A 17377-nucleotide genomic window follows, 5' to 3' on the forward strand; every position below is an offset into this window, starting at 1 on the left:
AGTTGCAGGCATTGCCTAAAAAAATTAATACAAGAAGAACGATTTTATGAATCACTATATTAAATTATTGCGGACTGGAACACAATTCCTCAGCATAGATGTCGCCGACCGATTGGCGCTGAAGAGGTTGAGGTCTAGGAGCTGTTGTTATTCCGAGGGGCATTGAAAAAGAATCGAGAAAAACGTTTGCAATAAAGCACATGTTTAACGTTTTGATAGCCTAAACGTTTTTGGAACACATAACTTCATTGATATGTAATGCTGTTGAATACAAATGTTACAAGCAGAAACTTTTAGAAGAATCAAATAAAATCATATCAGTTGACTTTTCTATATGTCGGTTCCAAGACGTACAGTCAATTCTAGGATTAGTCTGGATAATGTAGGGAACGATTTTGCGATTAACTTCAATTAATTCAAGAGTAGTTAAAAAATCACAAGAAAGAGGAATAATCTATTTTATAATTAATAGAGAAAAACTTTTAACGATTTACTTGAATTAGAGAATAATTTAATACGGAGAATAAATATTGGAAGCGAGCCACCACTTAGACTGAAAAAAATCCTCAAATCATATGAAGGTTTAAAACAGCCTTTTTTCATTTAAATCTTAAATGAACAGAACGTCACTACTTATGCGACAGACAAACCTCCGCTACGTGCCGGAATGTAAATTTAAACAACTCAAATTCAAATGTAGGAAGATAGATAGCCGTAGTGTGCTCTGCGATAATAATAAAATAATAATAATAATAAAAAACTAAACCAAATCAAATCAACCAAATGTAGGTAACGTAGTCCGAGGCTACAATACAAAATAAGCTACTTAAGGTGGTTCAAGGTAGTTAACGGCGCGTTTTTCAAACTGCGATAGCGAGATGTTTCAGCTGGAAATAAACTTAGGCAAAGATGATAATAATATGCAACTGTAAAACTAGGCTGGAAGAAGCTCTATCTTTAAAAATTTTAATCCCTGCTTAAATACAAAAACAACTAATTTGCATTCTGGTGAGGACTACGAAAGGAAGAAGTTATAGTAAAAGTAACTAGTTAATTAATATAAAATCTTATAGATTATGTAAATTAAATCTGCTTTCAAAACGCAACAAAAATAACAGAATGGAAAAATTGACTACGCATGAAGAAACTAAGAGATAAATTGCATTGAAGAATAATAACATAAAAAACTTGAGTAATGTCACCGAGTTCAAATTCGAGCAAAAACTTCTTTAGAACTTTTTTTTACCAGTGTTTTAACCATTAATTTCAATAACATCTTTTATCACAATGTTTTTTGTAACAATTCAGGATTATAGACACTTAATTATGTAGTATTTTGGATAGGAGCGACTCCCAATTCTTATGAAATTATTTGCCTTTACTATTTTTATTGTGCATCTTTCTTTACATTTCATAACTTCGCAGGCAGTTTTGCTTTACGCTGATAGCTTTTACATCTTTTCTCAATAAGCAGTATTTTTTGGATAAGACTAGGAAACTTCACCCATGAGAAATTCGGAATTTTTTTAACTGCATGAAGCTTATTATCGTTATTATTATTATTATTTCGAGAGAACTTAACGAAGTGCAAGCTAATCACACTGGAATTCCGAGAACATGCAAGCCTATAATGCCCCTGATGTTCATTCCATACAAGCAGTGTGCTCATTCGGTATGCGTCAATGTACGTGCCTTATCTGTCTATATTTTGTCAAGTTTATTGCTGTAAGTATAAACGTTTTAAGAAATATTTAACTATTATCATCCGTTTACACATTGTTTGATACTTTATAATTAATTATTAATAGATGCAATACCAGTTCAATAAATGCATACAAATTTCTGTGCATTTTTAGTAAGAGTTTACAGATTAAGGGTAAGAGGATTATGAACAGACTCAAAGCGGGTGTTGAGCAAAAACAATATGTTAAAGGAAGTGATGAGCGAAAAAATGTTGGATACCTTTGTATTAGAAGAACGATTGGAAAATTTAGAAGAATGTTTCCCAATGTGTATGAAACTCATATTTTAAAACTTGTCTTAGGATCTTTGTCAAGTCTTTTCATAACTATTGTTGTTGCTTAATCAGTTACAACGATGCATGCAAGATCTATCCACTTAAGAGAGAGATGCCTGTCTGGAGGACTATCTTAGACAAATTACCTGATATTCAAAACAGATTTTAATGAGTTATCATAAGCAATCATACGAATAATTGAGGTTTTACTGTATATAAATTTTTATGCTATACGTTGAAAATTAGAATTTAGAGTCTTCGATGCACGGTAAAAATTTTGATCTTAAGCTGGCGTCTTCAAAACTGACATTTGTTAACCAAGAATGACCGGCGCAATTTCTTCCTGCAAACAGTTTTTTAAAACTTCTTTATATAACACGAATATTCCATTTTATAATAATATATTAATAATAATAACTAATAATATTTTCTGTGACATGATTATTTTATGTCAAAATGCCATTTAACCTAATTTTAAATGTTGCAAATGACTGTGTGGGATTTTCATAGAACAACCTCAAATGTGACATTGATACAGCTAGTTTGCTTTCCATAGTTCTGCATAAAAGCATCCATTCCTTAGACAGATAACCCTGTTGCGCTTTTCCTTAATCAATTGGCCAATAAACTATATAACTATAAGCAATTTTATCTTTTTAGAAGCAATTTTTATCTTTTTCGAAGTGTTAAGGAATTTTTATCTTTTACGAAAAATTATCTTTTACGGTTTTTCGCTTTATTTATGAATTATTTCATCAGGGATTGAGTGCACCTCATTAGCTTTAGGTTAACATGTAATTTTTATAGATTTGAAACCTAAACAAAATAAATCGTATTCTCAGGGTTGATTAACGTAAGGAAGCAAATAGCAGAAACTGTAATACGTTTTCCACTATATTATATAAATAATATAAAATATATTATTATCGGTATATGTAAAATCGATATTTTTATCATCATTCCACATTTTACAGTGGAAAAGCACATTTCAGCTTTTTTTCCTATAGCTTAACTGAAATATAAAATCTAAATTATATAATATCTCTATAGTAAAAAAAAAAAAAAAAAAAAAAAAAAAAAAAAGAGGCTCTTGAGTACGCTCAGAAGTGCCATGATTTTTAAAGTAGACATACCAAAAGGTATCATGAAATAAAATCAGAGATTATCGGATCATATAAAGAAAAATCAAACGTGATCGGGCTGAGGTCCTTGAGATAGTTTTAAGTGAGATTCAAATAAATATTTGAATATGAAAGAATTCTTTTGGCTAACAACAATCGATCCAGTTATTGATTGAAGGGAGTTTTCCGGATCTATTTCGGACTAAAGTCGCTTGTTGGAATAAGAATTTCCTACGAGTACGTCGTCGTTAAAGAAAAGGGTAGAATTTTCTACTAGCAGTATCAAAACCACTGTTATACAAAATCGATGTATGTACACGTGGCATGGGGGTGAAACAGCACTAATGTATTGTGTTTTGTAATATATCGCTGACATTTCTTAAAACCGCATGTAAATAATGCGATTTCGCTTAGCAACAGAATAAATGAAATGAGAACGAAGTGGAAAATTTTTAGACAGGAGAAGAAAAGAGGGCGAGGGGGAAAACCCTCGCAGTCTCATAATTTCAGATTACAATATACCTCTTCCAAAAACACCTTATCACTGAAACATTAAAAATTAAAAATTATTAAAAACAAGAAACAGAAAAAATTATATATATATTCTATTGTAGTTGTTGTTGTCTTGGCCATGAATTTCATGGAGGAATGGTTGCCAGAGTCTCAAGAAGGTATATATTTTGTTTCTCTCTTTAAATAATAACATTATCTACTGCTAAAAAACTAAATACTTAGTGTTAAACAAAATTCAAATTCGACGCAAAAATAATTGCAGTTTTAAAAACAAAGTTTCGGTAATTGTTTCTGTATTCTATTTCTTAAATACGTTTTTCTAGTATCAGTTACTACTTTCGATATGTAACGAGCACTTCATATTTCATTTCCTTTTATAGTTCCAAATAAATTCGTTTTCTGCTTAGGCAATTTCGCATAAGGGCAAATGTAATGGAGCAAAGAATATGCAATATAAATTTTGCTTATATATCAGATATATCAGATTTTCTGCAATGAAATTGTTCGAAATGTTACAAAACACCTTTCAGAAGAACATTTTATAAAAACAAGAATTTTTGAATGGTATATGATGTTTAGGAAGTCTACGCTGAAGCTGAAGTACGGTCTGCCAGATCATCTCCTTCAACTAATATGCAACCCGTCCATGACCAGAGGTATGGTGCTTAGCAGTTGTTCCTAAAAAATTAGGAACATTATTGAACAAATTTGTGTATCATTTGAATTTTGTCAAGAAACTGTGAATGATAATTTTGGCTTAATAACGCTATTGGAGAAGTTTGTGTATCATTTTCATCCCGTCAAGCAACTTTTAACGATAATTTTGGCAATTTGTGAGTCGCTTTTCGAGTTGTTCCAAAAGGGTACAATTTTTTTTCCCAAATTGGCAACTTATTCAAGATACCCAGGGGATAGTTTTGCAACGCGTATCCTTCTTAAAACCCATTATTAGAGATCATGAAACATGAGTCTATAAAAGCTGGATGCTGAATGTAATAATGTAAATCTGTGAGAAATATCTAGTGCATTTTAATACTTTACTGATATTTCTTAGCTTTGTTAGCTTTGATTTGTTCAGAATTCTTTTTCATATTTGTTATTTAACTAAAAAGTTTACTTTCTTCTTTTCTATATATGCTACAAAACACTTCATCACAATCCTGAGACCTTATATTCCGGACAAATTTTAAGATGACTGCCTAGACAAGAAGCAAATCTAGAAATACTGCAATTGTTACATTACAAGGAGTTAAAAACGTATTTTAGTTATGCCATAAAAATAACCCTTGCTGCGAAATGCTTTTAAAAATTGAAGTGTTTAACTTATACTGTATTAAGCAATGTACTGATTGTATTAAGCAATGTACTGTATTAAGCAATGTACTTTATTGCTTCCTTGTTTCAAGTAAAGACGGTATTGTAATCGCGAAAAACTTCGGGTATCATATTTCAACAGAAATATCTGTTTTGACAATTCCCGCATACATTTGGACGATTTGTTTTGAATGATGTGTGCACATACGAACAGAATAAATGAATCTTTTTCAAAAATGGATTCAAAGTGTATTCAAAAAGGATTTTTCGTGATATCTGTACGTATGTGCGCAAATATGTATGTTTCTTGTGTAATTAAAAACGATTAGGCACAGAACGTTGAATTTTTTGGTATGGGACTGCTATAACATCTAGTTGTGCACCCCCTGTTTTGATTGCAATCGGCAGAACCTGACATATATATCAAATTTAAAAAAAAATTTTTTTTCGAAAAATAGCGAAATCTAACTTTTAATGTGATCTCCTGGTTTTTGTGCGTACATTTGAAAAGTTTTATACCCGTTATGAAAATAAATAAATAAATAAATAAATAAAATTGTAGGATGTTCGACTCCCGTAAGATAAATATTCACCGAGATATTTAATTTTAAAATTTGCAGGTTTTCATGGCATTTTCAATTTGCCTTGAGAGATCTGTTAGAGGTAGAATAATTCGAGAAAATAAGCTCAAATGATGTGTGGCAAAAAAATGTGTATAATTCAATAGGCCCTACAAGGAAGTCATGTTGTGTCCCCATCAGATATTTTTAATATCGAAAAGGAATCTTCTAGGCGTTCAAAACTATTATTTCTGAAACTATCTGTCTTTGAAAACTATGACTGCTTCGAGACAACAGTTTAAAGCTAAATATATCTATTCGATTAAAATTTTACAATTATTCGCAACAATAAAGATTAACAGTGCAGAAAAATATGAATTGCTGAAAAGTTCGTAAGAAGTGTTGATAAAAATAATTTTCTAAATCGAACACGTATTATATAGTTTTGTAAATTGTTCATGTATAGTTAACTTTTTATTTACTTTTTGTCTTATTTAACGCTTTCCTATTTTTTTATGTGGTTTGCAGACTTTCATAAAATTCTCTTAAATGTTCATTCTTAAAAGAGCAACGATCTTTATGTATGCAAATATTATATTTTTTACTCACTTGGCTTTCATTAAAACAAAGTTAACTTAAAATGCACTTTCAATTCTTGCGTCAAGTCCTGCTACAACCAGGAAGCACTGTATTATAATGATTACGCAAATATTAACTCTTTGTTAATTAATATGGTACTAAAAAAAAAAAAAAAAAAAAAAAAAAAAAAAAAAAAAACAGAAAGATCTGAACTACAAATATTTCTAACGTCAAAGTAAGACTTTTTCAACGAAAATATACATATATAATATGCTGTCATTAACTGCGAGATTAATTTTGACACTTTGCGAAAATTTCAATCTTATACATTCAAATTTAAATACAAATTAAGCTGAAAGTAATGGTGAATTTAAAGTAAAAAATACTATTTAAATGAAACAGAAAATGAATATAAGTCAGCTTTGAAATCTAAGTAAAGCAAAATTTTAAGCTAACGTCAGTCTAAAGTTAAATCTTGCCTAATTTAAAATTTATTATGGTGTGCAAATTCTTTTGCCAAGAGAAATCATAGAATTTTTTTTTAGTAAACTTCCGAAACAATTAAATATTTAAGAATACTAGTTTAATTATAGCTTTAAAAAAAAACAGGCTCCTTTTTTACAAGTGGCACAAATGAAAGATGAAATTAAGTATAATAAAGAAAAACTTTTGAAATTAACACTAGAAAAATGTTCTATTCAGTGATCACAAGATGGCAGCACCAAACGATAAAAACTCCGTTCAATTTGATACTTCTTACATCGCAATTTACAATCCTAAACCGCTCGATTTCAGCTGTTTGGTTAAGCGTTCAGCCTGTTTGCATTTATATCTAAGAATAATTATTTTATATTTATTCCAGAAAATCTTTTTATATGATTTGAATTTGATTGACGGCTTGATAGACCTCTCAATTAAATAAATAGATAGAAGTAACAGACAGTAATCGAAATAAAGCTCTCGTTTGGACATAATCAGTGCTACTAACATTTATTAACTCACAGAGGCTATTATTGCATAGGAAGCTAATTACTATTTCACAAAATTACTAACATTTTACATAATTACGCATACGTTAATTTTTCAGTTTTTAATTATTTTATTAAAGATTATTCGAGCTCAGTAGAATTTAAAATGAGATTTGACAAAAAATATTTCAGAGAATGGAATGATGTTTTGACGAGAAGATAAGTTTTTGTGCATTTATTAATATTAGAATAATATGATACAGTTGTAGATTATTTTAAACAAAAACTATAAATTGCGATAGGCCTTTTATTTTTATACCTTCAATAAAAATTAATTTTTTTTTTTACCTTGACAAATAAAATTTCACAGCTAAGAGAAATTATTAATCGTTATAGATTATTTGAAAATGGGTTAATTAAAAAATTTATTTTATTAAACCTAATAACGTAAAACACATTACTACTACTAATAATAAAGAACACAGTTCTAGATTTCTGTATATTATTGTAGACTTCCTCTTTATGTCTGTAGTGTAAAAAATAGCCCTATTTTTTATTATACAATTTAATTTTTTATTTTTCTGATGTTGCAGAATTATATAAACTTCTCTAACGTTAGAATGGATGTATGTGTAAAATTACGTCTAAAACAAATCTAATTTGTTTTAATTTATTTAAAAATGACAAATTAGAAAATGACGAACTATTGTGAATTTTAAGAAAAGGATAAAAGGAGAAACAAAAATGTTTCTCATGAAGAAAATAATCTTTTTCTAAGGAAAAAAGATGAGAAAAAATATTTAGATTTTAGTCTGTTACCTCAAAGAAGAATATGGTACTAAACGTTTAAAAATATATTATAAGACTGAAAAATGTAAAGAGTTACAAAAATTAAAAAAAAAAAAAAAGTGTAATTCTGTAACAACTGCGTAGAAATGACGTTATAAATATCTTTCATTAATTATTTGTCGGTTACATAACCAATTAACATATTTTAATATGTATTAGTTAAACATATTATTAAAAACGTAAAATAAAAATTTAAATGTAAGAAAAATTGCTTATTGTTTTTAAACAATAAGCAGTTTGTTAATAAGCAACAGATTAATTAAATTTAAAAGATTCTTTGAGATTTAATTAATCTCTTATTTATTATTACAGTTCTATACTTTATGTAAAGTATTGTGTGAGCACAGAGCTCCTAGGAAATGAAATTTTGTGATATTTTTCTCGTTGACGCTTTTTTCTAAGGAAGAACTGCAAAAATTTAATATTCATAAAGTTTTAGCGAAATGTATTGCATCAGGTAGCACATATAATAAATGCTTCGCATCACAAAATTAAAATTCAAGCATCCGGTACAAAATTGTTTCTCGCGCAGAAGAAGAGGAAATCAAGAAGATTGGCATAATAATATCTTTTTGGAAATATAGCATAAATATAGTTATTTAAGTAACACAGCGTTAAGCTTTGTTCAGAACAATGGTTTCCAGCTATTTCTGCCCCATGCAGCCCTTCTAGAGTTGTTAGAAGATCATTCCTACTCCATCTCATTCCCCAAACTTAAAAAATAAATATATACATTTATTTAGATTTAAATTATTTTCTAATGCGCTTTATGAACTAAACAACAAAAATTACTGACAAACTTTGATAAATATCGAAACTTGAATAAAAGTAGCATTTTATACTCATAAACTAATATTAAATCCTGAGCAACTAAATAAAAGGTTGACCGCATTATCTTCTTGAAACTATGAAATTCTTCTCACCCCTGGTTGAGAAACCTGGTTTAGAGGATACTGTTGTAGAACCACCTAGCTATGTTGACTATATTTATTCTAATTCACTAGTGTCAGATACTCTGAATATAAATTGGGGGTTTAAACTTTTCTTTCTTTTTTTCTTTTTCTTTCTTTCTTTCTCTTTTTTTTTTTTTTCTTTGGAATTGGCAACTCAGTGCGAAATAAGAATGAACACAATGTTTGCTTAGGTTTACCATTGTTCCATGTAATTTGGACAAGACAACAACAACAGATAAGTTAAATTTCAACAGGAAAGAAGCTAGCTGTATTAAGCAAGATTTAAGACAGATTTGCTTTAATTTACTGACCACAATTTAGCGCCTATATCTCAGTAAATATTTAAATACTAAAGCAGCAAATAACAAGCAATATTATATAATGTGCCACGAAAGCGCCTCTCAGTATTAGAGATCCAACGTGTATCTCAGTATTAGAGATCAACGTGTAGTTGAATCACGATATAGTTATACATTCATATGAAAATCCATGTACGAGCATATACAGGATGTTTCAGCAAATCGGTTACAAACTTTCAGGAGAGATAGAGTACACTAAGCGATGGAAAATCGCACAGCAAATGCACTGTCGAAAAGGCTTTCCTGGCGCGGTAGTGACAACACAAAACGCAAGAAAGGAAGAACAGGAACAGGGTGAGGAACTATGTTAGTCATTAATGATCGCATATCGTTATGGCATTAGTTTTCGTTGCGCCTGCGGTTCCTTTTACGTCAGTTTTATGAAACTATTTCTGGTATAATATTACATCCAAGGTATAATTATTAATTACATGTTCTGCTAAATGAAATGATTAGAAACATTTATGCATACCCGTGCTGATGCATTGCAAACTCATGCAAATACAACATGCTTTCTGACACAGGAAAATCTTGTAAAGAAAAAAATAATTAAGAAAAACTTACCTTGAAATCGCACCCCGTTTCTTCTTACCACCAGCCTTCTGACTTCTGTTCCTGCAGGTAAAGCTGATGAAACTTCACTATACACACCCCTCATCTCACTTGAGGGCCTTGGTGGCAGGGAGCTACGCCACCTCGCAGGTAAAGTGGAAGTATTCCCTGCAGACCCAACAGCGGTGCCACCTACCCCTCTGGGCGAAGACTGTTGCTGCTGTTGCCCATATCTTGTTGTGCCGCTTGGATATTCTTGTATGCTGTGGAGAGCACGTCTTTGGCGATCAACAGTCGATGAAGACGAGGAAGACGAAGAGGAGGACTGCTGGTGGGGGTCATTGGCAGCCGCCATGGCATCTGCGAGAAGCTCAGGCGGCGGCCCCTGTCTAGGGTTGCCAAACCCGAGTCTTCTCAATTCAGAGACATCCATGGAACGGCTGTTTGGGATATTGCCTTGCTGTTGTTGTTGCTGTTGCTGTAGCTGCTGCGAGGAACTGGATGATGACGAGGAGGAGTTGTTTCCGGATTTTTTATCGGATTTTTTACTGGACCTGGATGAGTTTGGATGTTCCCGTATTTCGGTGAGGGAGATCTTCTTCCCTTCGGCGGATCGACCCCCGGGCAGGCTTGTGCTGCGGTGCATTGTAAATCGCTTGATACTGAAAGGCATGTTGGTTGGGCGTTTAGAGACACAGAAGAGCCAAAGGTATTTAAACTTATAGAATAGTTGTTGCAGAATGCCAAAATGAATGTTTCTGTAAAAAAAGCAAGAGAAATTTACAATTTAGTGTTTAATTACTATTATAAAAATATAAAAAATTAAAATATTCATTGCATAAATTTCTCAAGCTTAGAAAGATTGTATCAAACTATTATTGATTCTAAGCACTTGAAGAAATATAAATTCACTTTCAGAGTAACAGAATTATGCACAAAAATGCTGTAAATACAAAATGTAAAGCTATGCTTAGCTTCAAAATTAAGAAAAAAAAATTGGCGCCTTGATTGTGGTTGCATCTTGATTGCGATTGCTTTTAGGAATATTAACTTCCTCATTGACACTCCAGATAACATCTTCAGAAACTGAAGATCTGTCAATACTTTTGCATTTTGTATACGCATACCAGAATAGTCAAATCTAAGATATGGAGAACTAAGAAAGACAAATAGTACACATACGTATATATTTGCACATACACTCGAAAGGCACAAAGCTAAAATATGATGAAGAACTAAAGAAGCAAAAAGTCAACACAATAGCATGTTGGATAAGCACTATTGGCTGGCTGATTATCAGTTCACCAACGGGTTGAATATCGTCGGAGATTAATAAATCTATTCCTGATTGAGTAGACCACATCTTTTGGAACACTTTAATTGATGTGATTCGATTGCATTTTCTGATTATTACTGTCAAGTAACTGATCTGTTTTACCATTTCATGACATTTTTGTATCGAAAAATTATCAGATAAATAGGATGCAGCCAGGCCCGGATCGAATAGGTGCGGAGTCCGATTGGATTTTTTTTTTTTTTTTGCGGGGCCCTTTCTATTAAATGTTAAATAAAATTCAAATTCAGTATATATATATATATATATATATATATCAAATGTCATGGAACATCAGACAGGTAAACTTTTACATAAATTAAAAAATAAAAATGTTCAAAATACAAAAACATTTATTGAATATAAATTTACATCAACGAATATGAATATATGAATTTACATATTTGTAAGTTTTTGTTCTGTAAATTCTTCTAAAATTGTTTGAAAATCTAATTTCTTTGCGTCTTTTCTTTCAATGGACATAATTGCTAAACTATTTAATCTATCCTGATTCATTGTCGATCTCAGATAGTTTTTATTAATTTTAGCCTGGGAAATGATCTTTCTCCAGAGGCAACGCTTACTGGAATTGTTAAGAATATTCAGTTTGTTACTGGAATTGTTAAGAATATTGTGTTTATTAATATATATTATATAATAATAAACACATTAATAGATCTCATCCAGCAATGCGAACTTAAAATAAATATATTTTTAATTATTTGAATAATTCATAATTTATCCATTATCGTCAAAAGCAATTTGCTTTAAATTTCGAAATTTTTTTTTTGTTCATTTTGATGGTAACGTGGGGCTCTTTCAAATGCGGGGACCGATTGGGCCCAATCGTACTAATCGCCCTTTATCCGGCCCTGGATGCAGCATTTGAAGTTTCCCATTTCCAAAAGGCAGATAAAGCATTTGTTGTATATTTAATTTATTATCCACCTTTGAAATTGTACGCAACAATAAATACATTTGTTAGATAATTAGTTAAGCTAACATATTGGATTCATAAAACAGGCCTCCCTTCTTCAGTGCAACATTTTGCAGATTTCGTTAGCACAATCAAGACACTGTGTCCATTTCCCAGGTATCCTTGTTACAGTTTTACTACAGTTTTAAATGCAATTCGTTAGGAGACTGTAGATGTTACGTAGGAGAATTTATGTCGCCTTATGACAAATGTAGCTAAGAGAGGGTAGCAATGCTTTGATTTTCTTGAAGGACATCTCCAACATGTTGTATTGAAAATGAGAGGCCTGGTTAATGAATCCAAAGTATTGAATTTTTAAAATATGTTCGGTAAGTATTTATTGTCGGTAAGTAGTGCAGTAAATGTGTTATCATATTTTGAAAATGGCTAACGCGTTCGCTATTGCTTTTCGAATTGGTTCACCAAACCAACTCCATGATTAAGAGTGAAAGAGTTGGGCACGGCACTGAATCGTTAATATAATATATAATCAATATATAATAATGAATATCGTTAGGCATCTCGTAGATCTCAATACGAGCTTGTCCAGTTCTGACCCTATTTTGATGGAGAACACCCCCAGACGACCAGTACAACGTTCTGCTACTTCTTTTCCACTACTATCGTTTTCTCCAGTATTTTAACCGACTGATATTATTTTAAGACATTATACATTTACGGGCATTTTTGCCTTCTCCGGTATTTGAACTCGAGCCCAAAGCTGTCGCAACTGGCTTATTATACCAGAGAAAATGTTGGTGCTCATTGTTATAAATATTTATAGTGCAACCTAAGCCGTTTCGAGCAATTTTAAGAAATCAAGTTTTCTGTCCTTCTGAATAAAGAAACACCTGTTTTTTAATGGAGCAAGTAAATTAAAAATAATATTATTATACGAACGCTGAAAATCCCGTATTATTAAAAGTTCTGGCTAGTGCAAGTACTATGCTATTAAATGGTCGAAATTTTGTCCATAAATGTTTACCGTGGTTACAAACATGATTACTCATTATTGGGCACTGATAACGAAACATGCATTGAATCTCAAATGCATAAAATCGCAAAGTTTATAGCAATATTGAAAGTATTTAATAAACTTCCACTTATGCATCTCTGGTAGCACGCAAATTATCCAACAAGTATTCATTTTCACGCCAATAACCCCCTTAGATTTCTTCCTTAAGGAACATTTTGAAGTCGACATGTACCACACAACAGGTTCTGATATTGCGACAGCACATCGCAGACATCGCTCATGCAATGACACCAGAAATTGAGTACTCGGGTTACATATTTTTCATTCTACCAATTGTGCACATGGGGATATACGTTTTCAATGTCATTACAAACTTTGCAAGTTCATGTGTTTGAGGATCAATGTATGTTTCGTAATCTGTGCATAATCATGGGCTATTATTGTGTTGTAATCAGGTAAACATTTGTGAACACATTGTATTATTCTTTGAGATATTTTAAACATGTATGCGGCATTACAAACTGCTGATTCTCCGAGGAGGAGTTATCATTTTACTTGTTATGTTGTTACATACTTTTCAGTGTATAACGTTATATCGCTTATCGAAAATTTTAACTACTCAAAAACAACAACAATAATAAAAAAATGAAAGCTTTCAGATTTTATAATACGCCTAAAGGGGCGGTTTTTCCTTTACATAGACATATATGTTTCGAGAGCATTAGGATTAATGTTCGTTTCGGCTAAGAATATTTAAAATCAGCCTGTCTTTAGAATTTCCGATAGACAGTCTCTCGCGCTGGAGATAACAATGGTTTTTTCCGTACAGTATTGCCATTGCTCGCTTTGAAATCGTTGAGTTTGTTAATAAAAAATTCGTTAAAGCTTTACAAAATACGAAATACACATTAAAGCAAATTCAAAATTCGGGCTTCCAAGTGTCCATATTTGGGTGGAGGACTACGTTAATCAGAATTTGATGGACCTAGGTACAATCGTTGTTTCACAGTGCGAAAAACAGGCATACATTCATACAAATCCTGCATTATTTAATTTCTTTAAATCTAATACAGGACGATAATATTTGTGGCAAAAATTTGGAAAGTGATTCAACGCAAAATCCCGTTTTGATATTAATAGCCCTTCAAGGCTAACGCTCCTTTGGGCTAATGAAAGATTTGAATACAACATAGAATCTTCGAAATGCATATAAAGTTATTAATATATTACAGAATCTATCATTCTAAAATAAAACATACGTATTTTCTGAATCTACGATAATCTTCAGTTCTGTTTCCTAAACAAAAAGCCAATTAAATTTCTTGACATAATCCAAGCAACCTAAAAAACTTTAGAATATTTCCTGAAAGGTCTCGTTTCGCCATAATTGCACCATTAGAATTATTACAAGAAGATACTATTTGTGAAACTTTGCTTTTTCTTAAATTAAAGAGTAAACGGCTTTTCCGAAATGGCTGTCACTGTTGTAACGCTAATGAGCAGATCATTCAGTGTTAATGAGGAAGAAATTATTCCAAGACATGGATAAATTTTTATTTTGAATAACATTCTATTCTTCTTTTGTATAAAAAAATAATCATAAATATGAAAATATGTTCTTGGTTTTCCCGATTTTAAGAAAATTTATCATATGGTTCATGCGAAAAATTCTGGATATGTCTATTAAAACGATCTAAAATAAAGTAAAACTTGAATGATTGTATGAATTGCTTTAATTAATATTTCCAGACATAGAAAATGTTAATGCATTTTCTAAATGTAGAACCAAAATCTCTAAAAACAGCTAAAGAACCTAAAAATTCATGAAAGACTTCTAAGGAATTATTTCATTGTGCTTGCTTTCGCTGTGGAATGGCAGAACATTAAGTTAACGTATGAAAGATCCCTGGTTACAATCCCGACAAATGCATAGTTGAGTTTACATGATTTACGGCTCCGTAAAACCCGTAGACTCTAAAAACTTACGGAGAAAATAAAACACAATCGGCTCCAAATCATCAAAGGACGGACTGACGGCCCCCTGGCTAAAAACGTTTGTTTCGTTTACGTCGGAGAAATGACTATCTGTAATCATCAGAGTAAAAAAAGAACTGTCTACAGAAAATACATAAAGGAAAATTGCATGGGATAACGGCCTTGATAGCAAGTAATGTCATAATATTTGGAAGTTGTTTTTATCTACAGTAATATGTAATTTAATTGTATATAATCCTGAGTGCATGAATCCCATATAATGAAAACATAAAATGTTCTTATGTAATTTAATTGTATATAATCTTGAAAGCATGAGCACCATACAATGGAAAAGACAAACTGGTCTGATTTTTTTGATCGAGTTTGAACTTAATGACATATTTCAAATTCTCTGGTGAATGTGAGCCTGTAATGCTATATAAAGTTTATTCTTTCATTCACTTCATAATTACTTCATTCTTAATGATATTTTCTTTATAACTATCAGTGTGTTCTTTTGTTTTATTTTGATTATCGATTGATTTTGCATAACCCACTGAATTCGTTCTCAAGACTAAATTGCTTGGAAATGCAGGTAAATTGCTAACAGTATTTATTTCTCAATTATCTTACTGAATATTGTTGTTCCCTGTGTTTTTTAATGGCATCCGATTAAAAAGATTTTGTGTTAACGTCGGAATTTGTCCGCTGTATTAACGCGATTAATCAGGCTTTGATTGAATTTGATTTAAATAATATAAAATATATAATTTAAACTTTTTTCATGTGAAGTTAAATAAGAGTAATTATTTATTCCACTTAGAAAATTTCCTCTTAAAACTTAGAAAGCTTTCATAATTTTCTTATTTTTATTTTAAATCAAAGTAAGTTATTTAATGAACTATTTTAAGTAAATGTCAGTCTAAAAATGTAATATTTAGCTATCAGTAAATTTGAATAACAAAGTGTAATCAACATGTGTGAGGTGCCAACTTTAGATTTTAAACCGAAAATAAACATAATTTGATTTGTTTTCTTTACGATATTATTATCATTATTTATAAATGTTTTGATAACTGTATAATAAGTTAAAATGTATTCAAAATTATTTTTGTTTTGTTAATAAAAAGTTTTCATTTTAATTAAAACAATAAATAAAAAATCTTTCCCATCATCTGTACATTCGGTTCGGTTTGTGCGTAATCTGAGTCTGAGACTACTGACCTAATTGATATGTATATATTCATTAAATTACTAAATTGAAAAAAATATGTGTAATAAAGAAAAATATTTCCTGCGGAAAATGCTACTTAGGTAAAGTCTTACATCATGAAGATTAAAGATGTTTTTTGGTTTGCTTTGTTAGATTATGGCAAAGCATAAAGAAAACTAGGGCTATCTGCCTCAAAGGAGGGATGTCTTCGTGAAGGAATGAAATATATTTATATATATGTAAGATAAAAAAAAATTGTAAATCAGCTTTATAATTTAATTTATCAATACTCTGTTAATTCTTCATTGTTAATTTGGGTATCTCTTCTCTGTATTGTGAAAATAGTAATAACTTTTCTAGACTGCGTCATTTCTAGATCAACGTATGTCACATGGCTTGTGCAACACTCATGACGTAGCTGAATTTGGAGCCTGAACTCAAAATTTCTGGAACTGAACGTTTCTCTTAACACTCAACCTAAACAAACACCATCTCTTGGTGAGCCTCCATATTGTATTATTGAGCAGTTTTGCTTCTATCTCTGTTGCTGCTTGGACGCTATTTCGCTCTGCCCTCTTCCCACCGCATTGTATTGAAAACGAAAATGTTCTTGGATGGACACGATTAGAATGTCAAGTAAACTGTGGCCACAAATGTCAATTTAATTGAAGTTGAATATTTAATTTTACTCCTCTGCCAAGTTTCTCTTCACTATGGATCTACATTCTACGCCATCAACACTGTTTCGTGTTTTTTCTATGTATACTTAAATTGAAGAAACTATTTGTAATAAGGACTTATAATTTTTGGAACTAAATTGCTATTTAATTTACGTTTTGACCTTTTAGTTCACTATGAATTTTTTTATATATGTATATAAATTAAATCTAACTCTAAATAGAATATTTAGAAAGCTTATAGCTTTGAATATTTACACCTCTGTTGTAAGTTAAAAGAAGAAAGGTGCATAAAACCAATAGTTTTTAAATTTTGAGACTTGAGAGCGAACTCTTCTTCCGGGTGTAGAGCTGTAATGTGAAGTTTTCAAATTGCAGGGTTTTAACTGCCGTAAAATAATAAAATCAACAGTGGAATGAGTACTACTAATTTATGAACAGTT

At 31.0% G+C, this 17377-nt stretch overlaps 1 protein-coding gene across 5 annotated transcripts in view; it reads right to left on the reverse strand.

Moving 5' to 3' along the window:
- The window catches only part of LOC118181150 (coiled-coil domain-containing protein CG32809-like), a 1535131-nt gene that overhangs the window by 1088844 nt on the left and 428910 nt on the right, over positions 1 to 17377 (reverse strand). For all 5 annotated transcript variants that reach the window (XM_085811658.1, XM_085811657.1, XM_085811656.1 and 2 more), the window contains exon 2: positions 9798 to 10543. In XM_085811658.1, the coding sequence (XP_085667784.1) occupies positions 9798 to 10458 (661 nt within the window). In that variant the 5' untranslated portion in view covers positions 10459 to 10543. The remainder of the gene's footprint in view (positions 1 to 9797; positions 10544 to 17377) is intronic.

This window comes from Stegodyphus dumicola, chromosome 2 (genome assembly GCF_044657685.1).
Source record: "Stegodyphus dumicola isolate Sdum_Otavi_A_Nest chromosome 2, ASM4465768v1".
Taxonomy (NCBI): Eukaryota; Metazoa; Arthropoda; class Arachnida; order Araneae; family Eresidae; genus Stegodyphus; species Stegodyphus dumicola.